Below are 24,918 nucleotides of genomic sequence, written 5' to 3'. Positions count from 1 at the left end.
AAGGGGGGTGCAATGTGAACATGCCCCAGGTTGGCCCTGCCCCCGCCCTCCCTAGGGCAGGACGTGGCAGCCTTGCGCACCAGCCATCTCTTTCCCCCGCGTTGCTTGACGCCGCGGGAGGAGCAGAGTGGAAGGCCGGCTGCTTCGGACACAGAGACCGGGCGGAGATACACCGCCCTGGCCCCGAGCCTGCTGCTTCGGTAGGGGCGTATCGCCCCCCTCCACACCCACGGGACCCCGCCTGCGTTGGCGGGCCGTAGGACCAGTCCCCCTTTGGCTGCTTGCTTAGAGGGCAGCGGGTCCATTCAAACTGGCCGATCCACGTGGCTAATTAGGGGGCGAAAGGGACACGGCAAACATCGACACATCCTTCCGTCCAACGGCAGCGAAGCAGCTGAGAGAGCGGGGTAAACGCCCCAGCGCAGTGCGACAGCCACGCACAGAGAGAGCGAGAGAGAACACGTGTTCTTGCCGTGGGCCGCGGAACGTTCTAGAAGCGGAGCCTTTATGTCACGCCACCGTGTGCCCCTACACGACTGTTCCCCCAAACCCTGCTCCTCAGGACTCTCGGTGACGGATCCGGCGAGGCACCGGGCCGCCTTCCTCAACCCTCGGAGGCAAAACCGACTGGGTCGAGTTGGGTTGACGTCAACAAATGGATCACGGGAGGGTTTGGCCCGATAAGGAGGCTGCTATGACAGACTTCTTACTTATTATTATTTACGATTCGTTCCTTTTTCTCCGCAAAGTGCCAACAAGCGTCAGCTGTCTTAGGCCTTCTCCGAGCTGCTCAGAACACCCTGGACAGCTGAACAAAAAGGGAGCGTTTCAAAACGATCCTCTTCCATCGCGATACTCACCGCCGGCGGCCACGCACAATGCTATTTGCCAGCACTGTGAAGGCCAGAAGCGATTGTTAGCATCAAGCCGGACCCCCGCTAACCCAGCTCTCCTGGGCCTCTTGCGCACGCTTTCTGAAACCCACTTTGTAGCCGATAAGTTGTAACCAAAACCAGGCCCCGTTTCCAGGCTCAGGCTGTGACTTATTGGAAAGCGGTTCCCCGCTGAGAACAGGTGCCGAAACACTGGGAGCGTGGAACACGCAGCGTAAGAACCATGGGTATTTGAAGTGTATTTTAATTAACTACGAGAGGGAGCTGGACTTCTCAGTCCCCGCATCAGTGCAAAATTAAACCCCAGCGCTTTAATGATGAGGGGCCTGATCCGGGGACGCTAACGCTCGCCCCAATTTGATTTTCAACATGGAGTCTACCCGAGCCCCCAACCCTCCTGCGTCTCGCTCTCGGCCTGCCCTGGTTTTTTTCCCCAGGCACGCCGTTTGCGCTGGATGGGCATGCCAAAAAAAAGAGAAAAAAGCCCACGCAGCCCACCCTTCCGTTCCTGGAGCATGGAGGCTCATTAAGAGCTAATTAGCCCTCCAACAATGGGAAGCTGTTTAGCAGCCCGGCTGCGGCAGCATCAACAACCAAAGGGGAGAAAGAAAGAAAGTCACTTTTAACACCTAGTAATAAACGCTGATTAACTGTCTGGATGGAGCTGGGCGGGCTCAGAGCAAGGGAAGCAGGCCAGGGTCAGCGCATGCAATAAATGTGATCCATTGCAGGACCACGATTCCTCCTCCTTTCATCCATCTTGCCTAGGCCGGGCTTTTTCCTTAGGGCTTCCCACCCGCAGCCGTCCCAGCCTGGAGCGGTGCACCTGCCACACCCGTGGCCTGGCTGCACTAACGCCCTGCAGCTGCTAGCGATGTTAGAGGGGGAGCAGGCATGTGCCAGGCAACACTGGACTGACGTGAACGCTTTACATTTCTTGGAGCCCCCCTCTCATCCCTGTACCGGGGGGGAAGCGGGCTGCGGGGCGGGGGTGGCAGAAGGGTTAGGTTCGGTGGCGGTTTGTTTTTTTAACAAGCCACGAGCACCTGAGAATGGTGGAACTCAGGGTTCGGAATGCAGCCGCCTCTGGGTTGGAACGCGATGAGCTCCGAAAGCGCGAGAGCACTCCTCCGTGCTACGAGCGACAACGCGCAGAGGCGATCGCCTGCCAAAAGATTCCTTGAATTCCACGGGCAGGAGGCAGCCCCTAAAAACCCGCTTCGCACCGAATGCAAAAAGGCTAAATGGTCACCTTCCGAGACAAAGGGCTATTTTAGACACACGCTATTTTTCTAACCGTATACATCTGTGGGGGAAAGTTTCACCGAAACGGCTAGGTATCGGTGTCTGTGTATCTACAGAAATACACCAATAGCTACGTCTGTTATCCATATTACAGATACATATAGATGTGTGTGCGCCTATAGATATAAGTGTGTGCGCATTATACCATTATACATACTCATGTGCATATATTATATAAAGGATGTGTGTGCGCCTATAGATATACAATATATACATGTTTATAGCTATCAACACAATTAGATTTGTGTGTGCATGTCTATAAGCAGTTCGATTTGTGTGCATACTGTATATAAATATATACGTGGCTTGGATATAAAATAAAATATATGTCAAGAGTAGCTCTCATGTCTCAATTCAAAGGGGCTTTTTCCTCGGCGTTCCCACGCCTGCTCCTCTTCCCGTTGTTTTGCTCCTGCGCTAAGACCAGGTGGATGGCTTAGAGGGTTTAATGTGCGGAGTGCATAGGTGAACAGTGAACCTGCAAACAGCTTCCCCTCCACCTCAAATCTCCGAGCTCCATCCTGATATTAGGATTCTGTGCCTAGCCAGCATCTGGGTACCAAATGCACAACCAGTGGGGAATGTAATTGCAATCCCTGGAAAGAGAGAGAGAGCCAGGTAGAGAGAGAAAATCTTGTCAGAGACATTGGGCCTGTTTGTATCTGCTGTTTATTAACTGTGCTTCTACAGCGCTGGGTGAGTGAAGAATCGCTAACAGGGCTTAACGGTCTGGAAAGGAGAGAGAAAGAGCGTGGGGGCAGGGCTGTAAGTGATCTTTGTACAAGAGGAAAATAAAATAAATGTAAAATTGAAAGAGTGAAGAGGACAGGATGCCGCGTGCAGCGGGGACGGTGGCGGCTTGCGCCTCCAATCAGCATGCCCGAAAAAGGTCTTTTTGCCCCCACTCCACCAAATAGGCTCGCCTGCGGCAGCGCACAGGGGAATTATCGGCACTCCGGCCAGGACTCTGAAATTAACCGGCTGGGTGTGGGGAGGGTCATTCGCTTCTCTCGGCAAGGCAGGTGCCAAAATCCCAATGCGACGCGGGTAAAAATCGGGGTGGGGCACGAGCGGGAGAAATTGGAGAGATGACCCAAAAGGCCTCCAACCCCAGGGTCCCACAGAAAGCACTGGTGGGAAAAAAAGTCTTGAAGACCGAGCCAGCTGGAAGCCTGGCACTGAATGCTCCTAGGGGCATACAGGTCTGCGTGCACCTTCCCAGAAGGGTCTCACCTCCCCATACCAGCTCCATCCCTGCCACCTGGCATCAGACTCCCCAGACAAATGAAGCCTCCTTCCCCGGTTCCCATATTTTTACAAACAGGGTTTTCACCAGGGCAAATTTATCCACAAAGTCAGCTGATTCTGGCGATGAATTTGGCCCATCAAAGTTTAACTGTTGCCATCTAAATGTAGGAGCAGAACTCCGCCGATCCCAGAATGGTCCAAGGACGCTACGTTTCTGGCCTCTCTCTCTCTCTCCATAGCTCTGTGCAATGAACGCCAGGGCAGAGCATGAACCAAGCCAGCAGGCCTAGAGTACCTTTCCCAGATGCCTTTAGTTGGAGCTTTTCGGGTAGGAGACTCCATGGTTTGTGGCACCAGCGGCATGTGCCAGAGACCCGGGCTGAGGGGTTTTTCCTCCTGAGGGACAGGGGAATGCACATCAGCCTTTCAAACTGCCCTGTCGGGAGAAGAATCCCCCACTTGCATCCAAAAACATCTCACCAGCTCCTCTGCCAGCCAGTCCCGAAAAGCTTCTCCCCTCCCGAGGCCTTGCTGCGCGTCTCGTCTGCCCCGGGGCCTGCCCCCATCCCAAAATGCTACGGAGCAGCGTGCACCTCGGTACCTCTCCGTGCTGAAGACTATTTGTCCGGCTTGCCATTCTCTGACTTGCACAGAACGGGGGGAGGGCAGACAAGCAGAGAAGAAACCCCCCATGTGCTCCCACAATACAAATCAGAAAATAAACTCTGGGCAAAGACACGACTTGGCCGTTCAGTACAAGCCCTGGGTAAACACAGGCACAGTTGCGGCGTGTGTACCTATCCCGTAAACAGAGAGAGACAATCCCCAATGCGCTGCACGTTTCTCTTTCGATAGACATACATACACGGCTGCACATACCGGGACTGCGTCTGCTGCAGGAAAGCCGTCGTTCTGGAATTACTATCGCCTGCCTGCTACCTACTTGCAGGTGGAATGGGGAATGGAGACAAACATTAAATCCTCAGGCCTCCCTCGGCCTTTGTGGCGATTTTCGATTGCACGCAGGGCAGAGAAGGTTCGCGAGGGGGGAGGGGGAGTTATGGCCATTCAGTATCATTGAGTCCTCTTGGAGCAAAGGCATCCCTTGCACCCCCCCTCCTGCCCACGTAGCTGCCAGAGTTCGTAGAGGTGAGTTCCAATCGCCGGACATAACACGACCCAGTGAGTTGGGCAGGTTTGGGGAAAGTTTCCGTATCGGTTCCAAGCGATGGCGTGAGATACACACAGGCTACAACTCCATGAGCCATCTGCTTTGTCTAGCCTACATTTTGAATTTGTCCCAAACTCTACCAACTGGCTCACAAGCACTACAAATAGCTGCTCCCTGCACTGTCCTGCCAAATGGATTACAAATATACGCAACGTCTATGCAAGGGCTGCATGAGCAAACCTCATCGCTCAGAACCTTTACATCTCCACGGCTGCAGCGAACAGACCTGCATGGGCCAAAGCAATTTACTTGGCACTGCAAATCAGGCTATTATCCTCTCTGGAGGCTAAACATTCGTGGTTTGTACATTGGGGCTCGCATGCAATCGTACAATGACTCGTGTGAACCAAGAAGAAAGTGGCCCCCTTTTAGATATTGCAGACAGCATACATGCCACATTGTAGGACATACCTTCTTAGAGCTACATGATCCATGGGTAGGAAACACATATGCTCATTTTACATAGCTGGACTGGGGTGCTTACAGCTTCCTGGGAACAAATGGTACCTCTATCATTGAAGAGTATTCAAAAGTATACACGCGCGCTCACAAATAAACATATACATATGTTGTATATTAGTAGGTGTACGAATATGTGTGCGTGTAGAGCAAGAGAAAAAGAACATGCTACATAATACAACATATCTTACTCTCCTTCAGGTATTTCTATACTGTCCAATATGAGGCATTGAATAAAACCTATCCAACACTTTGCAAATGCATGGTTACAAGGCGCATATAAATACATCTCTCTCAATTTGTCGAGGCTACCCATATTAAAAACGTGTACAGAATGGCTACACCATAGTGTTTCAATTTACAATTCATTTTAAATTTGGCCACAATTATCGAGTGCGGAATTACTGCAACCCGGATAAATCATGTGGATCGTGAGATATAATGCGGGTTTCTATGGAGTAAAAATTATAGTAAAAATAAAAAGGAAAAATACGTATTGCAAAGTCAGATGCGTGGGTTTCACGGATTATGGGTTTTGTTCCTTTTATTTCTTTTTTTAATATTTCTCATTCCTCCTTTATTAAGCAAGATGGAAATGAACAGAAATCAAAACGGAAAACAACAGAGAATTTTTTTTTTTAAACCTCTGCCACCTCTGGAGATAAATAAATAAAAACACCACTTGTTTTTTTCTAAAAAAAAACCCCAGAAAACTCAACAGATATTTCTGTGTTTACTACATCTAACAAACTGCCCCAAATTTCCGGCACCCAGTCACCCAGAACGGAGACGTACACACGGCAAACCACAATGCGGGACGTAACCGCATCAGGAAAACTGGGTATCTTTAACCAGTTCCAAACGTTGCTAATACATCTAGCTATAATCCACGGATCCTTTTCGTTGTTCTTTTTTTCCTTTTCCTTTTCCTTTTTTTTGTTTTTGTTTTTGTTTTTTGTTCCCTCTTCCCCTATTTTTTTCTGTGCAGATATACTTTCCTTGTCAAACATCATTTGAAGCGGTAAATACCCCACTCCCTCCTGTATACCACGACGCTGAGACTTGGACAGAGGTGCAATTATAGTGGGATTTCATGAAGCTGAGAGGTCGTGATCATGAGCCTTACCACAGAAGGGGAGCATTCTTGCTGAGATATTTATATCAAGGGGGAGGAAAGTACCATCGATGAATTTCAGCTTCCGGTACTATTTTAACAATCGTTGAGCTCCTAGCAGCAGAAACTGACCCAAAAATATCTGGCGATACCGTCCGCCAGTTCCAATGACCTTGCTCCTAAAGCTCGATCGGCCACCTAATATACATTAAACCACATCCATGCCGTCCTGTGCGAGGGCCCTTGCACATGTTGGGCATTTAGCAGAACAAAAGAAAAGAGCCAAAGCTCTGGAAGCCAGGGAGGAATTGAAGTTGTAACCAAAAACTTAGTAAGGGGTGGGGAGGGAATCTCTCCTTCCCAACCCCCTACAAAAATGCGAGCGCGATAATAAAACCCATATGCAACAAAATCGCTCCATAAAGAAGCCATTACAGGGACGCACGCACAAAAGGATGGGATTCCCGAACTTTAGGGCAATGAGCAATGCAGGCACGACACTGGAAGAAACTGTACATTTTCGGGTCCTGTTTATCCCTCAAGTGAACATCCGATGGCTGGTAGGAAGACTCTGACCATACTCCCAATCCTACAGGCATTTGTAAGTCTATAGGTGACTACAGATACGTTATATAAGCGGCATACGAGTCAGACCTACGGACTTGCACCACAAACACAAGTTGCCTCATCGGCCCGCACTTCATACATCATGCTCCACTCGTTTGGACAGAGATCCTCATTGAAATACAGCTGGGAGCTCTAACAAAATGCAAAAATTTCACTGGAGATCAACTCTAGAATGAAGAGTCCATTCATACTGTCAGGAAGCGAACTGGAAAATAAAAAAGTTCTCTATTAAAGAGTCCCCTCGGAGCTTTCCTGCAGCAAGCGGAGGGGAGGGGAGGAAATATCTCCAGCACTAGAAGTGCAAAAAGTCTCCCCTGTGAGCAGCAACATTTTGTCTATTTCACTACCTATTTGTCTATTTCACTATTACAAGGGGGCACAGGTCTTTACATGAGGATCAGCTAAGGTTCATGTTTCCATACCTGCACAGATTTTAACTCTCGGCTGGTTCTGAGGATAGCTGAAAAATATGTTTTTACCAAATAAAAAACCCAAGATCAAAAGGAAAAGGCACATGTAAACCATCTAGCAAATAAAATTAGCACAATTACTGTTCCTACAAACTCAATGATAATTTTATTTAGTTCCATATAAAAAAAGATTCTGCTAATTAGCATAACTTTTTTCCAATTGTTAAAAGGAGGTTTTTCTACAAAACTGCCCACAAATTTGTCTATTTCAAGCAGTTTTGAGAAGGGGGATTCTCTATCGTCTAAGTCCTTAGAGTCGTGAAGGGGGGAGCCAGAAGAATTACAACAAAATTGACGTGCTGGTTTGTTTAAATTAACCTTGGGAAGAACAGAATTATATGCAAAGAAAGACAAATTAATCTAAAGTAACCGCAAGTCACCAATGTCTTTTTCAAGGGCCGTGAAAAGATTAAAAAAAAAAACTTGAAATGTTTTCCTCCCTTACAAGATTTGAGAAATCTTGTTTCTCAGTTCTGAGTTTCCCAAGCCACATGCAATCACTGTTTTGTGGTCTTTTTATTAGAGACTGGTAGACTGAATAATACTTTACATAAGCCATTATGAACTCCTGAACACAGATAACCCATTTTCTAGTCTCACCACTGAAGCAGCCATGGGAGTTTATTTTAAATAATCATGTGGCAATAATTGGCAACACAAGATGCCTTTTGTTATATATTCTGGGTTCTCACAGTGTATGTTCATGGTTCCCCGGCAGACATTTACCACAGTTAAGGTTTCTTTTAAAGTCAGAGTGGAAGACTCGGTTTGTTTCAAGAGCTTCCCCAGCTCAAACTTCTCAAGGAAGGGAAAACTTGAATTTACCCAGAGTTCATTCCCAAGGAGTAGGGAAGACTTTAAATATCTCACAACAGAAACTGGGCAAAATTAAGATGCACTCACACCCACAGGCTGTGGAACCTCTAGTACGGTCTGAAGGGCTGGGCTATCTTATTGGGTTTAATATGAATCTGTAACAGTAATATGGCCCTTCCCAGGTCTGACTTCCTGAGGAATGGAAATCCTCACAACTCAAGACATGAGCCTTTTGTAAACTTTAAAAAGGCAAGTGAGCAAAAGATTCCCCTGCCTGAGCCAGGTTTACCTGCATCCAATACACACCTGAACCAGCAGGCAAGTAATCAAAGAAAGATGAACAACTGTCATTGGAGAGCGGGTGTTTAATTCAACAAGAAGAGAGTTCCTAAGCGACGTGTAATTGATTTTACAGTCTGCAGCGGTTTTGAAAACTGCTATAATTTGTTCACCTTGGCTAAGCAGACTCACAACTTCCCAGAATTGGCTTCTGGGTGAATGGATATTTGGTGCCAGCACTGTGACTGCCAAAAACACAGAGCTGGAAAAATAATATCTATATCTACTGGGTTTGCATCAGTTTTGCTTCAACAAGGGCTTGGAAGTGAAACTCTCACACAGCTTCTTAAACTAGCAGCAGTAAATAAAATAAATAAAATAAAAGAGAATAGAATGGTTGGTTTTGTCCCCCATTAAATACGAGACTTGTTGGTTTCTGCTGTCTATTATAAAAAAAATCCATTATTCATTGCAAATGGATATTGCCCAGAATTGCTTTTTTTTAACAAATCCTTTTATTAATAAAACATAGTGATTTCCTGAGGATATCAAATGCCTATGCAAGTGATGCACATACGGAGTAAAATAGCGAGAGCAAATCTATGTCTACCTACACATGGGTACTTGTACCCCTCCCAGCTTTACAACAGAGGCCTCTGAATGAGCAGACTGACACGACTCATTATTTAGGAATGCTTTGCTTTGCCACAAGTCAGCAATCACACACACACACACACACACAAATAAAGGCCCACAGATTTTTTTCAACTCTCCAGGTAGGCAGCATCCATCTCACTTTCTTCGGGGAAATCAGGCCTTGGCTGAGCTGAAAAGTTGCTGGTAACTTCCCCATCAAATAATCTCCCCAGCTTGTAGGATAACCCTGCCCTTTCTGCTCCCACTGCATAAGCAAACAGAAAAACCCAGGCACTATCTGATGGGCACCTTCCACCTTCCTCGCCTCAGCCTGACTCAGCTGGAATGGGTCATTAAGTTTGCATTCCGCCCTGATCACTGCCACTGGCTTGTTGTAAAGGAGAGAGGGAGAAGGAAATACACAGGGGGTGTGTGTGGGGGGGGGTCTGCATAGACACAAAGACAGAATTGGCCCCAGCAGGAAACGCTTCTGTTCCAAGCTCCCTGGAGGAGAAAAGTCCCAGGCCACACACACATGGACCACAGCAAAACAATGTGAGAGCCAGAAACGCATCACTCCCAGCGCCCCCAGCCCGGCCCTGCTGGCTCCCTGGCGCTGCTCCGGGAGGGCTCCTGCCCCCTTACCTGGGGTTGCTCTTGTTCCAGTACACGGCGTAGCGATCCGAGAGAACTTTCCCAGCCTCGTCCGTCCAGACACAAACCCCGGCCAGGGCCAGCAGCAGCGCGGCCACCTCCGCAGGCACCATGGTCCGTCCTGCGCCTTGCTCCCCGCCGGGCGCCCGCCGGTTCGGCTCTCCGCCGCTTGCCCCTCCGGCCGCGGCATCCAGCGCGGGGCAGCCCCTGGTGCAGCCGGGGGGCAGCCGGGGCAGGGGGCTGCGCTCGGATCCGGCGGGTCTCGGGGTCTCCCTCTCGGAGGGGAGGGGGGATAATCCGGGGGGGGGGTGAAAGTCCTGGAAGGGGGGGGGTTCACCGGGAACTTTCTCCCTTGTTCTCCTGCATCCTCCTCCGCGCGGCCTCCCTCTGGCTGCTCCGGGAGCCCCTGTCTGGCAGCGACAGGTTGCAGCGCGGCCCCTCACCGTGTCTCCGCGGTCCTGCGCCCGCCCTCTCCAGCGGGGGGCCAAGCCAGCCGGCCGAATCCGCGGCGCCGCCCCGCGCCGCCCCGCAGCCCCATGGCCCCCGCGCGTCCCAGGAGGCAGCGACCCACTGGCGGGCAGCGCGGGCCGGTTCGTGCTCTTCCCCCCGCCGGCTCCCCAGGGGCCGGAGTCTCCCGGCGAGGCTGGCTCCTCCTCAGCCCCCAAAGTTTGAGCAAGTTCGCTGCGAGCGCTCCCCCTTTCGTGCCCCGGGCGGGGGGGTTTCTGGCGCCTCTTCCCCGCCCCTGGGAAAGCCGAAGGGGGCGAGAGCTGGGCTCCGGCTCTGCAGGGCTCCCGGATCGGCGGCAGCCCCCAGCGGCTCCCGCCGGGCAGCCCTCGCCCGCCGGCGCCTCCCGCTCCGGGCTGCAAAGGGCAGGCGGCGAAGCAGCCCCCGAAAGGCAGCACAAAGGCCGGCCCCTGGGTGGGTTAGCGCCCGCGCGTCAGGAGCGTCCCCCGCGCCCCGCCCCAGCCGGCCCGAAGTTGCAGGGACGCGCGACCCGGCGGCTCCCCGGCCCCCCTCTGCGGCTGCGGCGCCTCGCCCGGGCGGCGGCTCCCGGGCTGGAGTTGCGGGCTCGGAGGGAAACTGAGCGGAGTTGCCACTTGCGGGCCCCCCCGCCCCGCCGCTCGGCCCCCCAGCCACAGAGGCGGGGCGCCGGGCTCACGGCTGGTTGGCCGGCGCCAGGCTCGCAGGCGTGGCCCCACCTCTGCAGCGGGGTGGCTCTCGCCTGGCGCAGCTCGGCGCTGGCGAGCCGGGGAGCGGGGTGGCTCCCCCCAGGGCCCAGCCGGCAGCGCTGCGCTCCCCTGCCCCGGCTGGTGGCGGCGCGGCTCGCTGGGGAGAGGCCGGCCAGGTGGGCAGGCAGCGCGCCGGGAGGGATGGAGACTCCGGGCTGTGCGTTCGCACGGCGCGTTCGGCTCCTCTGGGGAAGTGGGGTTTGCCCACGGAGGCTCGTGACGCCAGGGGGAGAGAAAATGCAGGACAATGTAGCACTTTAAAGTCATCTAATAAACCATCTTGTTAGTCTTTAAAGTGCTACATTGTCCTGCATTTTGCTTCAGCTACCCCAGACTAACAGGGCTACATCTCTATCACTATTCTACAGTCAGGGGGAGAGAGATTTTCCTCGGCCTCTGAGGGGCCCGAGGGCGGCGGGTGTTCTCCCGGCATCGCAGCCGAGAAAACCAAAGAGCAACAATCAGAACGGCCCGGCTGGGTCAGAGCAAAAGTCCGTCCGGCCCAGCCTCCTGTCTGCCCACGCCAGGTGCCCCAGAGGGAGTGAGCGGAACAGGGAACCATCCAGCGATCCCTCCCCTGTCGCCCATTCCCAGCCCCACAAACAGAGGCGAGGGTCACCCTCCCCACCCGCTAACAGCCTCTGAGGGGTCCAGCCTCCATGGATTTAAGAAGACCATTCGCAGTCATGCACCACTTTCATGTGTAGCGTAGTGAGGGGTGTTAAAAACGGTTATTCTTGTTGCCATGTGGCCGCTAAAAATGTTAGCGGTGACATGGTTATGTGCTGGCTCTCTGGCCCCTGCCACCCTGCTCCCAGGCAGCCGGCTGCCACCCCATGCTGCAAACTCCCAAAGGGTCAGCAGCACAGGGAGGCAGCCAGCTCTCAGGGAGCCAGATTTTAAGCCAACTCCTGGCACGTACCGGCTCCCCCCTGCCGCCCCATTCCCAGGGAGCCAGCTGCCACCCCATGCTGCAGACTCTCATATAGAGTCAGCAGCGCAGGGTGGCAGCCAGCTCCCAGGGAGCTGGTGCGCACTGGAAGCCAGATTTTAAGCCAACTCCTGGCATGTACCGGCTCCCCCTGGCCATCCCACTCACAGGGAACCAGCTGGCACTCCCAGGCTGTACCAGAGGTGCCAGCACAGGGCAGCAGCCGGCCCCCAAGGATCTGGACTGGGAGCCGGCATGTACCGCATGAGCTTATTGGTTACCCTGTTACCCTCTTACATCCCTACTTGTAGACAAACACTATCTCAGATTTATAACACTTAGCACTTCTCAGCCAATGCAACTCCAGTCAGCCCCTTGCATTCAAGACACAATCCCATTGTACACAGCCCCTCACAGCCCCTGTAACGTTAGTGTGCAGAGGTCAGAGGCGGCCTGCTGGCACCTTCAAGCCAGAATAGAGCAGGATGTGGCCCTAGTCCTGCAGAACGGCTGATGTCCTGTTCTGGTGCCCAGCTGCAGAATACTGTCTAGCATGGGTAGAAGAACTCAGCAAGGGAGGCAGGAGTAAACCCATGTGAAAAACACCTCGGGCTCTTTACATTCCAAGCAGCCGGCCATTAATCTCATGGGGAGGGGGCCAGCTTGCACAGATCTGGCCCCTCAGGAGCATTAAGAAGCCCATGTTGGTGCTCCAGCCCCCTCCCCCTTCCAACACAGGGGGGTGGAGCGCACAAAATATACCCGCCTGGACTCCCCTAGGCTCTGGTGTGCGAGGGGAATGTGGGGAGGGTCATTCTCCTCGGTGGGGGGCATGTCCGGGCGGGTTTGTTTGCTTCTCACCTGTGTGCGGCCCCTGACTGATTTTTCTGGGGGTCAGCGGTCCCCCACCCTTTTCCCCCATCACACACTTTCCTGTTGGGGGGTGGTTGCTGCTGTTTTCAAAAAAGCACAAGCTCTGTTATAAAGCACCGGGGATACATGCTCTGGACAGGCGCCATATGCAGCTTTGCACCATTATTTAGCAAATCTCAGCTGAAAATACCAGTGTTACACCCCCCCAAATAAAGGCAGACTTCCTTCTCCTGCACCACTGACTGCTCTGTCATCAAGGTTACCCATCTCTGTTTCTGACTCCCATCAAGATATTTCTCCATCAAGCCACTGTCAACCAATCTTTCTGCCTGTCAGCAGGAAGCTATCATAAAGCTGTCCACTTGTCCATCAGTTTTACTTGTTTCAATTCATTAAGCCCAGCCATTAAAAACCTCCCCCCACCACCGACGAGCCTCGCACATGGGCCCGTCATGTTGCAGTGGCAACGGCAAGCAAGAGGAAGAATTTGGGAAGCGGGGCCCGGGCGGCGTCAGCCCATTCGTAGCTGAGCATGGCCTGAGACGCCGAGGATGGGCTTAGGAAGCCGAACTCCTGGGAACAGCTTGGCTCTTGCCGCTGGAAGGGCGTTGGCGTGAGCCATAACGATGACGGGTTCTCCGTGGTGAGGGGAGAGGGGATTTCATCCTGGAGTGGAAGCTTCTTGTGGCCCTGACCTGGCAAAAGCTGGAGCTAAACAGCCCAGGGTAAACAGGATCTGCGTGGAGAGCAGGCAGAAAAGGTGCCCTGGCTGAGAACTTGCAAACGGCTTTTGCCACTCAAATGTGCCTGGAAAGGCCAGAAAGCCTCTCAAGTCCGTGCTGGTCAGACCCTTCACAGCAGTGTTTCTTAACCTGTGTTCCGTGGCACACCGGCAGTCATAGAATCAGAGAACACTAGGACTGGAAGGGACCGCGAGAGGTCATCGAGTCCAGTCCCCTGCCCCCATGGCAGGACCAAATACTGTCTAGACCATCCTGATAGACATTTCTCTAACCTACTCTTAAATATCTCCAGATACAGGGATTCCACAACCTCCCTGGGCAATTTATTCCAGTGTCTGACCACCCTGACAGTTAGGAACTTTTTCCTAATGTCCAACCTAACCCTCCCTTGCTGCAGTTTAAGCCCATTGCTTCTTGTTCTATCCCCAGAGGCCAAGATGAACAAGTTTTCTCCCTCCTCCTCATGACACCCTTTTAGATATCTAAAATACCTAATTAGATACCTAAAAGGTATTTAGTCGGAGGTGTGCCACGGAGAACAGAGTTCAAAATGACCACCCTTAAATGGGCAGATGACTTTTTTTTTTTTTTGGATTGGTGTTCCGCATAAAAAAAATTGTTTGTTGTTCCTTGGTCTTAGAAAGTTTAAGAAACACTGCTTCACAGTGACTCAGAACTGGCCGGCTTTGTATCGTATAGGACAGATACTGACGGGCCCGGGAGATGAAAACATTGGATCCCACAGGACAACTTTGTCACACCAGGTCCCAGGTACAATGGAACAGCTGGCCATCCCCTTGCTGATTGTCCTAAATATCTCCATCAGGGTCCAAGCCCTCTTAGGCTGGGTGCTGTACTGAGACAGTGATACACGGGCCCCGCCCAAGGGACCACTCTCAGGCCACGTCTTCACTATCAGGAAGATCGACGTGGTGGTGTTTGATCATCCAGGGTTCGATTTAGCAGGTCTAGTAAAGACCTGCTAAATGGAATGTTGAGGGTGCCAGTACTCCTCGATTCGCAAGGAGTAAGGGAAGTTGACAGGAGATCGAATTAAGCTACATTGACTCCAGCTACATCATTAACATAGCCTGGGTTTCGTATCTTAATTTAGCCTTCCAGGCAATTATAGACACTGCCTAACTAAACCAGAAAGACACAGTGTTAGCATCCCCATTTTACAGCTGGAAATCTGGGGCCCAGAGAGATGAAGTGACTTGCCCAGGAGAATCCCTGGCAGAGCTGGGAATGGGACGGAGTGACCTGAGTCCCAAGTCATAAGAAAAAACAACGAGGAATCCTGTGGCCTCTTAGGCCAAGTCCACACTATGGGGGAAGGTCGGTATGTAAAAAACGTAGCTGGAGTTGCTGAGTTAAGCCGAGATGGGTGCCATCCTCACAGTGGGAGGTTGACAAGAGAAACACTCCCGTCGACTTCCCTTACTCCTCACGAGGAGAAGGAAGAACGGTGCCGACGGGGTCGCCCTCTGCATTTGATTTAGCGGGTCTTTACTAGACCTGCTAAATCACATGCCAGAAAATCGACTGCCACTGCATCAATCTTCCCACAAGTGGAGATGGAGTCTTAGGGTATGTCTACACTGCGAGCTATTTTAGGATCACGGAAGTATCCGGAAATAGTTATTCCGCATCTATTGAAGCAGCCCGTTATTTCCAAATAAGGGGCAGCTTATTCCATCGTCCTGGTAACCCTCGTTCCCTGAGGGTTATGAGGCATTTCGGAATAGCGAGTTATTTCACAATTTGGCGCTGTGTCGATGGCGCCAAATTCCAGAATAAGCTCTTTCGAAATACACTCAAAATAAGCTCCGTGATTTGTGCAGTGCAAGTAGCGGCGTTTATTTCAAGCTAAGGGTGCAGTGTAGACGCAGCCTTAGAGGCTAAACGACGTGATAGGGCATAAAGCTTTCGCGGGTAAAACCCACTTCATCAGATGGACCGGAGTGGAAGTTAGAGAAGCAGGGACATCTATTTGTGGGATCACAGGCAAAGGAGAAACACAATCCCTCCCGCAGTCAATCCCGCCGAAAAGCTGTTCAGCCACTTGCTTGGACTTTCTGACGCCGGGCTGCCTGCCCACGGTACTTCCCAGCTGGATGGTGGCTGCTGGCGGGAAGCTCGCAAATGCCAATTATGATAAAAAAAAAACTTTAAACTTCAAACACAGTCGAGAGAGCAGGAGCATGGAGAGAAATATCCCCCCTCCCCTGCACAGGAGCTTTCGGAACGTGTGAGTCCTTTTGAATTCACGACCAGCTCCCATCCGGGTTACCCCTTGCTCCTCCATCTTCTCAAAATAATAACAGTGGCACTGCTTACATTTCGGGGAGGGGGCGCTCCGGCTCCTGAACCTGAAGGATCCCAAGCTGTATGCACAGGAAGGAACACTTCGCCAAGGACAGCGGGGCAGCCTACTCTGGGGAGGAACGCAGCAAATGAGAACCTGCAAGCAAAAGGGTAAAGAGAGAGGGAGCCACCATAAGTGGAGCAAGAAGGAGAACTCTGGGGGTATGTCTAGACTAGCCCCTTAGTTCGAACTAGGGGGTTAATGTAGACATACCCTGAGAGCCTATTCAGCCTGGTTGCCATGTTCAGGCAAGAAGAGACCCAAGACCTGGCTCTGCTCTACACAGTCTATGTCATTGCCTGTGTGCGTTTTTTGATTTGGGCAGCAGGCTGAGACGGGACAGGGCACCAGCTGCATGGATCCAAGAAAGAATCGATTTAGCCCTGTCTGCCAAGCACTCGGAGACGCTTCCGCGGAAGGTGATAAAGCAGAGCAAAGCACGATTAGCTCCCGGGCCAGGGAGAGCTGCCAGTGGGGAGGATCTGAACTGTAAAAGCATATCCAAAAAACCAGGCCCTGGGCCCCGCTGACTCAGCATTCAGAGAGAAGAGCGCCAGCTCCTGAAGCTGCCATCTAGTCCCTGGTCTCTACCGATCCGATGCCAGCGAGGCTCTGGGTCCATGATGCTCATGGGCCGGGTGTTCCCTGGAAGCGTGGGCCACTCAGGAGCAGATGCCAAAGCCGCCCAGTGGATTAGCAGTGCACCCGCGGCTGTTTTTTTGTTTCTGCTGGTGGTGCACTTTCACACAAGCTTTGGTGCACATTAAAACAAAATATTCCGTACATGGGTAGAAACAATCAGAGGGAACGTTGGATTGGACCCACATCAGGATGTGGACAGAGGGATCAACCCCTATTGGTGGGGTGAAGGTTGGGGCCAAGGGTCTTTTTCGGGTATCCTTCCCCTGAGCTGGGCTGGTCCTTCCCCACGTCCTGGGGCCGGCTCCCCACGGAACCCTGAATTTCTGACCCACCTCGCATGACCCCTCACCTCCCATCCCTGCTGCAGCTGCAGGACTGAGAGTCAGGCACACTAGTGCCTCTCCCCGCTCGGTACCACTGGCAGCTGGAGCGAGGGCGCGCGCCAGCCGAGGAAGGTGAGAGGGACCCGACAAAGCAGACAAAATGCCTCTCTCCGTGCAGCCGCTGAAGGGCTCGTTTCCCTGCCGTCTGACGTCTGCAGGCGCAGATTTGGGCCTCCTATCACACTGAAAAGGTGAGTTTGGAAGGGGGGGAAGGGGAGCATCAGGCAGCACTTTCTCCTGGGCCTCAGAAGACAAATGCCACACGCTAGCAGCTTGGGATGGACCCGCTGCTTTCTGTGTGCCGGTGAGACGTCCAGCAAATTGGATCAGGAATCCGCCGCGTCCTGATGGCGCCTTCTTTCCCCGGCTCCGCACCCAAAATCTTCTCTGCAGCCCTCGGTGCGGGCAGCAGGAGCCGGATTTCAAACCCCCCGAAGTCCCTGGAATTTGGACTCGGCTGTCATTAAGGCAGGGAGGGGTCTGTTTGCAAAAATTAAGGGGAAAAATTCCTCCCTGTGACGGCGCGTCGGGTACCCCCCGATCCTGCATCCCCGTCCGCAGCAAGAACAGAGTCCACCAGCCAGTAGAACAGAGAGCGGTTTATTGCTTCTCCAGGATACCGCACAGCATGGACGTGATGTGGTTACAGGAGTCAGGGCCAGGCCGCCCTAGACCCCTTGGGGTGGGGGACCACAGGCCCCTCAACTCCCAGTACTCAGCTTAGTCTCTTCTCTTCATGTCATCCCAGCCAAAAACTGCCCAGCTCCCAGGCCCTGCCCCCCAGCCAGGTGGCCGTCTCCGCCTCCCTTCCTTCGTCTCTCCCCCGGGAAGAGCCTCGTTATCTGCTCAGGCTGGGCCTAGGTGCCTGGGCCAATCCACATGTGTGTGAGTCAGCGGGAATCATACAGCCCAGCGCAGGGGGACCCCGGATTTCAGGGCAGACAGCCCCCCACTACATCACACCCCTTCCCCCCACGTAGGCAGTCAGGGATTTCAGGCTGCGCTTTCCGATCCAGGGTATGATGCGGAACGTGTTTTGCATTTGCCAAATCTCCTTTGAATGTAGGATGCCACGGTGCCCCATGGCTGGACACTGTATCTCTCTATGGCAGGGGTAGGGAACCTCAGGCCTGGGGGGCAGATCTGGCCCCTGGCTTGCCTGGATCCAGCCCCCGAGGCTCAGGGCCCCCTCAGCATTGAGGAGTTTGTGCTGGTGCTCCAGCCCCCTCCTAACACACCATGGGGCTGGAGCACCCGAAATCTACTAGCCTGGATCCCCCCCAGGGTCTGATGTGGGGAAATGTGGGGAGAGTCTTTCTCCTTCTCAGTCAGGGGCCACGGCCAGGAGGGCTTTTTGTTTTTGCGTCTCACTTGTGTGGTTTGCAGCCCCCGACTGATTTTTCTGGGGGTCAGCGGCCCCCGACCCAAAACAGGTTCCCCGCCCCCCCTGTCGACACGGCAGCGTTATTTTGAAATAACACCGTCCGCGTCTACACAGCAAGCCGTTATTTCGAGATCATGTCGAAAGACGGTCGAGCTGGGAGGACTTCTCACCCCGACTCCTGCCAGCCTCGTGGTCCGCGGAGGAAGGCCAGTGGGAGAAGAGCGCTCTCCCTCGGGCTCCCTGCTGTGTCGACAGCGCCAAAGGCCGAAATAAACTATTTCGCCTTCAGCTCCGCCACTGACGTAGCCCAGGTTGGGTGCTGATGTCGGCGTCAGCCCGGCTGTGTAGACGCGCCCTGTTACGCACACACAGCGCGGCAGGAAAGGAACTCGACCGGGGTCACTTGCAAAGTCCTCCCACGTCATGAACTGCCAGAATGACGCTTGCGAGCGCAACTTCCATTTAGCCCACGTGTGGCTGCGCCGTGGCCCCCGGTCCTCGATGGAATGAGCGTTTGCTTTATTTTTCCCACAGGGCTCCTGCCCCATTCACTGCTCACTTAACGAGCGGCTCGTCAGTATTTTATTTTCTCTTCCTTGTTCAGAAACTGCAGCTTTATTGGCAGAACGTAGTCCAGCCTTTTCCTACACCGCTGCCTGACATCAGCTAAGCCAGTTGGGGGCGCCAAAGGCCAGGCCACATTAACCCTCCCCTCACCCAGGCTGTGGCCCTGCCCATGTTTTCTGCTGAGGCCCCGCCTCCACACTAAGGCTCCGCCTCCACGCTAAGGCTCCGCCTCCCTGAAGCTGGCAAAGGCTCAGCTCCAGGGCCATGTCAGCCAGCAAAAGCTCCTCCCAACTCCCATCACCACAGCTGGGCCAGGCCAGGCCAGGATCACCCCTCACAGCAACACTTGCTAGTGCAGACACGGCTGCATCAGCTCCACCGCACAGAGCTCTGCGGCTGCAGCCAAGACGCCCCAGACACGTGCCGGAGAGTCGCACCGATATTTACCGGCAGCGGTGAATCTCGGGAATCGTGGGCTTCGGACCAGGCTCTGGAGGGGAGTGTGCCCTAGTGGTTACAGAGCCTTTTACCTATTGCCCCCCCCCCCGGTGTTGCCCCATTCTGCCGTGTCTGCTCACTTGTCCTTGTCTCTTCTCCTTCGCCGCCTGGGAGTCCTCATCCCGGTCCCATTCCCCACTCCTCTTGCCCGTTGTAATCTTATCTCCAGACTCCCCGGCTCAGCCCTAGTCCCGGCTCCCCCTGCTATTTGCCTTTCTCCCCCACCCCCTTCCATTCCCAATCTCCCCCTCGGCTCCTTGTCCCACCCAGTCCCAGTTCTTCCCCCCTCACCAGATCTGCCTCCCCTTCACCCTCCCCTTCTCCCCCCAGCCCACTGGGTCCCAGTCTCCTTGCCCGGAGAGTTGCAATCCCCACCCAGCCCCCTACCCCAATATCCATCTCTGGCTCTGCTAGTCTCCTTACTCAGCCAGTAAGGAGACTAGCAGCTTCCCTCTCCTTGCTGCAGGGGCCCAGCAAGAGAGACAGACTCCCTGCATGCCCCCAGACTTGGACTCAGGTCAGCCTGGCCTCCAGGTGCAATCGCAAGGTGCACGCCCCGGGCATGACGGACACATGTGCAAACTGCAGTTTTTCCAAGCTTCCTCACTGGGCCAAACTGGGGCAGATTTTCACAGAGATGGAGCAACGGCCCCAGCTGTCAACTCTCAAGTCCCTGCTCCAAAGGACGGGGACATGAAAGCTTTGCAAAGATGCCCTGGCCCCAGTTCTGGAGCCTGAGCCAACAGACGTAGGTTTCCCCAGCCAGAGTCTTGGAAATGGCTGGATCGGTTTGACCAAAGTGGTCCAGAGAAATCCAGCCTCGGGCAGACGCCCAGCCTGGAAAACGGCCCATGTTTGGACTGAAAACAGGAGCTCAGAATGGGAAACATCGGGCCGCCTACCCTGGGCTTTGCTGTCGACTTTGGGCAATGAGCTGCATGCAGGTTGGACGCTCCTGGTGCAGGGTCAGTGGGGCTGGGGTCGAAGAAGGAAGGTGTGGGCAGGCTTAGGGGCATGGGAGCAGAGCAGATCCCTTCGTAGGTGGGTCAGCGGGAAGCTCTTTGGAGAGGAAACCCTCGCTCTGGGGCAGCCGGCCGGGGGGGCGGCCAGGGGGCTGGGTGCTTGGTCATGTCAGGACACATCTGCTGGGGTTCTCACTTTACAAGGTGTCCCTGGAAGAACAGCTTGGCTGGGGGGGCGGGATGAGAGCTATGAAGGGGGGGTCTGTCTGGGCGTCTGTCTCTGCAGACTGTGGCCAGCGACACTCGGTCTGGGTCACGCCCCACTGACCGGGGCTCAAGGCAGGAGCCACCAGGGGTCGTTCCCAGGCCCGTGGGGGTCACACAACATGATGCTCCTGGCCACTTCTGGCCTCGGAGCCTGCCAGTCTCTGCCTAACCCTGCCCTGGTGGAAACCCCGGGGCCTTGCAGGGCTTGCGGAGGGCAGGAGCCCAGCTGCTCCGTGTGCTTACCAGCCTTTGTGCAGCCGCTCAGCCCTGACCTGCCCCCTTTCCCTCCACCGGTGCGGGAGCTCACAGGGGACTGGAGGAGAAGGACTCGGCGCCTTGCTCTCATCCCACTGACTTCGGCCGGAGCGCGGCTCCCGGCGGGCGGGGGGCACGTTCCGTTTCAGGACAGAATCCAGCCGTGGTGCTCACAAGGGAGCCGAGGCGCCGCCGGGCCGCCCAGCCGTGTTAGCACGAGGAACGACACAGGAGTGGGGAAAGGAGCCTGGTCTTACTGGTACCGGCCCAGCTTCCTGCAGTATCGTCCGCCCCCGCATCTCCCGGCCCTGCACTGCCGTGAGCTCTGCTTGGCTAGGCTGCCACCCCCAGCTCCCCCACTCCTCCTCAAGCCGGGCCCAGAGAGCCGCTCTCAGGACTCCCCGCCCTTCCTCAGCTGCACAGAACTCCACCTGGGGCCTTCCACTGGAGGCAGATCCAGGCGCGAGGGCAAAACGCCACCGATTTGCACCCCCTGACAGCAGCCGGGTTTCTCCCTGGAAGCTCTTTGGGGCAGAGACCCTCAACGGGTCAGTACCTTTTCCCTTCGGAGGCTACCGGCTGCAGTTCCGGGGAGGGAAGCGAGCCCATTGGCTTGAGAAGGCTACAGGACAGGCCCCTGCAGCGAGACATTAACAATGATACTCACTCCATCGTTAAGCCACACGGCATCCCTTGGGATTCACCCGGGGATCGTGGGGAGGCTGCAGACTCTGAGGCCCTGAGAGGTTTGCATCAATGTTGCCAACAGTGGCTCCTAGTTTTGGGGGCCTCCATTTTGGGGGGCCCGCGAAGATCCCAAAACCAAGGCATGCAAAGCGAATAGCCTGTTTTGACAACGTAGCCTGAACCGCGTATGGCGCCGTGAACCAGTGTCAGTCAGGAATAGACACCCCAGTGGCAGCTGTCAGACTAGACTCCCTCCTGGAGCTGGGAACAGGAGCCAGGCTGAGCCCCCGGCCCCTGCTCTAACCATTACGTTCCGCTGCTGTGAAGAGAAGCCGGGACTCCCAGTCCTTTTCCCCAAGCACTAGACAGCCCTCATTCGGAGAAGGCTCTGCCGGGACACACCTGGGCAGGCAGGTTACTTGGCTCTGCCAAAGTGCTCAGGAAAGGCAAGGATCCCATTTACCGGGAAATGGCTTGTAAGAGGAGAAGCAGGGAGAACACAAGGCAACAGCCCTGAGAAGCTTTCCTCCTGCTCCCTGCTCCTCGCTGGCAGTCTCCTCCCACACAGCAGTGTGTTTACTTTTGTGTTTCACTTTCTATGGGTCCCCCTCCTCAAGCCCAAGGCACAGCTGGAGCTGTTCATATCTTGATTTCTTTTCCCCCCTGCTAGTAATTGGGAGAAAAACATTTTGTAGGTTTTTTTTCTTTCTTTGTAACAAAGCTAATAAAGAAAAACACCCCTGCTCACCGCCAGCTCTCCACTCTCCAACCTTCTGCTACTATAGGAGCCAGGGCCAGTTGTAAGGAAGTGTAATTTACACCTCCCTGCTCAGCTGAGCTGGTCCATAGAGCAGGAAATATATTTGCAAGCAAGCAAGCAAGAAAGAAAGAGAAAGTTCCTCGTTAACCAATAAAGTGATAATGGTTTGAAATGGAACGGTCCCAAAACGGGCGCACAGACAGAATCTGTCTCTTTCACATCACACATGGCTCCTGTGTGTTAGAGGCAACAGTTAAAAGGGGCCCTTGTGACTTGCTGGGCGTTTTGCAGACCTGACTTAGCAGGACACCAATATGCCAGAGTGGGGAAGGGGGAGGCTCAGGAGTGAGCTGCACCATAAGATGCCTGCAGATTTGGGGCGTGATTGGCAGCTGTGCTCGGGAGGCGAGAGCCGGGGCCGCAGGTCAGGAGCGCGGTGCGTTGGCAAAGCTGCGTTGGGAGGGGACGGCGGGGGGTCAGGACGGAGGGGCATTGGCAAAGCGCTGCACATGGGAGCCGCGCCGGGGAACGGCAGGGGCGAGGCAGGGCAGGTCTGAGGGAGGGTCTGGCCTGGAATAACAGGCCCGAGAAGCAGTGGAGGCAGGAGGAGGAGGGGGCCTTGCTCGGGAATAGCGGGGGGAGGGGGCACACAGGCATTGGCGGAGCTGGGTGTGCACAGGAAACCCCAGACTGGAACAGCGGCAAGGCCGGGGTCAGGACTGAGGGTCATGCTGAGCGTTGGGGCAGACCTGCCGAGCCGGGGGCTTGTGTGTGATTTGGGGCAGTGGCGGGGGAGCCCGCGCTAGGCCTGGCTGGGATCCAGGGCTCTTAGTGCCTCGCGTTCGTGTGCGCCAAACTCACCGAGGGCCGTGGAGCGGGCGGGTGGAGTTTGCTAGTTAAGTGAAGACACATGTGGCAAATTAAGGGCTAATTTACAACTAGGCCAGGCAGCCGCTGGAGGGGGAGGACTGCAGAGAGGGAAAGAGACAAATCCATTAACTGACCCAAATGTCAGGAAACCCAAAGTAATGAACAACCACAAGCGCATTACTCCCCGCTCGTTAGCATCCCCTGTCAGCTACGGCCTGTCCACTCCCCTGCGCCGGGCGGGGCTCGGGGGCCAGAGAAAGAGAAACGTCTGTGCTCCAGGTTCAGGAGGGATCAGCTGGCCCAGAACCGCTGCTCGTCCTCTCCTAACGCCATGGGGACAGAAGGTCCCGGGGGGCGGCAATGGGGTGGCCAGGTGTCCGGTTTTGAACTGGACAGTCCAGTAGTTGAGCTTTCTGTTCGGGAAACAAACTGAGACAATAGAAATGAGACAATAGAACGGTCCGGGGTTTTCTAAACCCAATGGGATGTGGATTGTGATGTCACGTCCAGTGTGTCCGGTATTTTTGTTGAAACCATCTGGCAACCTGAGGCAGCGACCAAGTCAGCAGCTGCCTTTCTGGAAGAGGCTTTAGACAGACAAGTCTGGGAGCTGGATGCAGGGATAATGGGGTGAAAGAATCGCTGGGGGTTCTGCAGGAGGTGGATCGGACAATCCCATCCAGCCTTCCAATCTGTCCCACGAAGGGGTTGGAAAATCCCAGCCTGCCAGCAGGGGGTGCTCACACTCACGTGCCTTTATTGCCCCTCCCACAGGGTTGTTTGTGATGGCCGGTGCCAGCCTAGAGACCCTTCTCGCGGTGACCCTCGGCAGCACAGGCGCACAGCTAGGAAGCCAGAGAACAGCCCAGGCTCTGTCTGTCCCCTGCAGTATAGAGAGAGAAAATCTTTTCTAACTGGGACCCACCCTGCTCTGCTCCTGCTCCGCCACCCTCAGGGCAGCGCGCCGGCCGGGCTGCACAAGGGAAGCCAGTGACGAACCCAGCGCGGTGGGTGAGGACCAGGAACGCGGCCCCTGGAAGCGACTGCGCTGCCCCGCCCAATGCTCATGCTGCACGTGGAACCTGCACGCGGAATCCAGCTGCACGTGGAACCTGCACGCGGAATCCAGCTGCACGTGGAACCTGCACGCGGAATCCAGCTGCACGTGGAACCTGCACACGGAATCCAACTGCACGTGGAACCTGCACGCGGAATCCAACTGCACGTAGAACCTGCACGCGGAATCCAGCTGCACGTAGAACCTGCACGCGGAATCCAGCTGCACGTGGAACCTGCACGCGGAATCCAACTGCACGTGGAACCTGCACGCGGAATCCAACTGCACGTGGAACCTGCACGCGGAATCCAACTGCACGTAGAACCTGCACGCGGAACCTGCATGCGAAATCCAGCTGCACGAGGAACCTGTACGTGGAACCTGCGCCTGGAACCTGTACGTGGAACCTGCACACGGAATCCAGCTGCACGAGGAACCTGCACGCAGAATCCAGCTGCACGAGGAACCTGCACGCGGAACCTGCATGCGAAATCCAGCTTCACATGGAACCTGCACGCGGAACCTGCATGCGGAATCCAGCTGCACGAGGAACCTGCACGCAGAACCTGCATGCGAAATCCAGCTTCACATGGAACCTGCATGCGGAACCTGCACGTGGAACCTGCACGCGGAATCCAGCTGCACGAGGAACCTGCACGTGGAACCTGCATACGAAATCCAGCTTCACATGGAACCTGTACGCGGAACCT

The 24,918-nt window shown here is 54.6% G+C and overlaps 1 protein-coding gene and 1 long non-coding RNA gene across 2 annotated transcripts in view; both read right to left on the bottom strand.

Moving 5' to 3' along the window:
- Positions 1-10,830, bottom strand: part of EFNA2 (ephrin A2) — a 137,050-nt gene extending 126,220 nt beyond the window's left edge. The window contains exon 1 of the mRNA XM_006124980.3: positions 9,724-10,830. Within this exon, the coding sequence (XP_006125042.2) occupies positions 9,724-9,845 (122 nt within the window). The 5' untranslated portion in view covers positions 9,846-10,830. The remainder of the gene's footprint in view (positions 1-9,723) is intronic.
- A 1,213-nt stretch (positions 10,831-12,043) lies between these two features.
- Positions 12,044-24,918, bottom strand: part of LOC142818993 (uncharacterized) — a 40,276-nt gene continuing 27,401 nt past the window's right edge. The window contains exons 2-3 of the long non-coding RNA XR_012896680.1: positions 15,849-15,972; positions 12,044-13,501 (exon numbers count right to left, since the gene is read on the bottom strand). This is a non-coding gene — a long non-coding RNA (uncharacterized LOC142818993). The remainder of the gene's footprint in view (positions 13,502-15,848; positions 15,973-24,918) is intronic.

The sequence above is a fragment of the Pelodiscus sinensis genome, chromosome 19 (assembly GCF_049634645.1).
Source record: "Pelodiscus sinensis isolate JC-2024 chromosome 19, ASM4963464v1, whole genome shotgun sequence".
Classification (NCBI taxonomy): domain Eukaryota; kingdom Metazoa; phylum Chordata; order Testudines; family Trionychidae; genus Pelodiscus; species Pelodiscus sinensis.
This window is presented reverse-complemented; position numbering and strand designations above follow the sequence as displayed.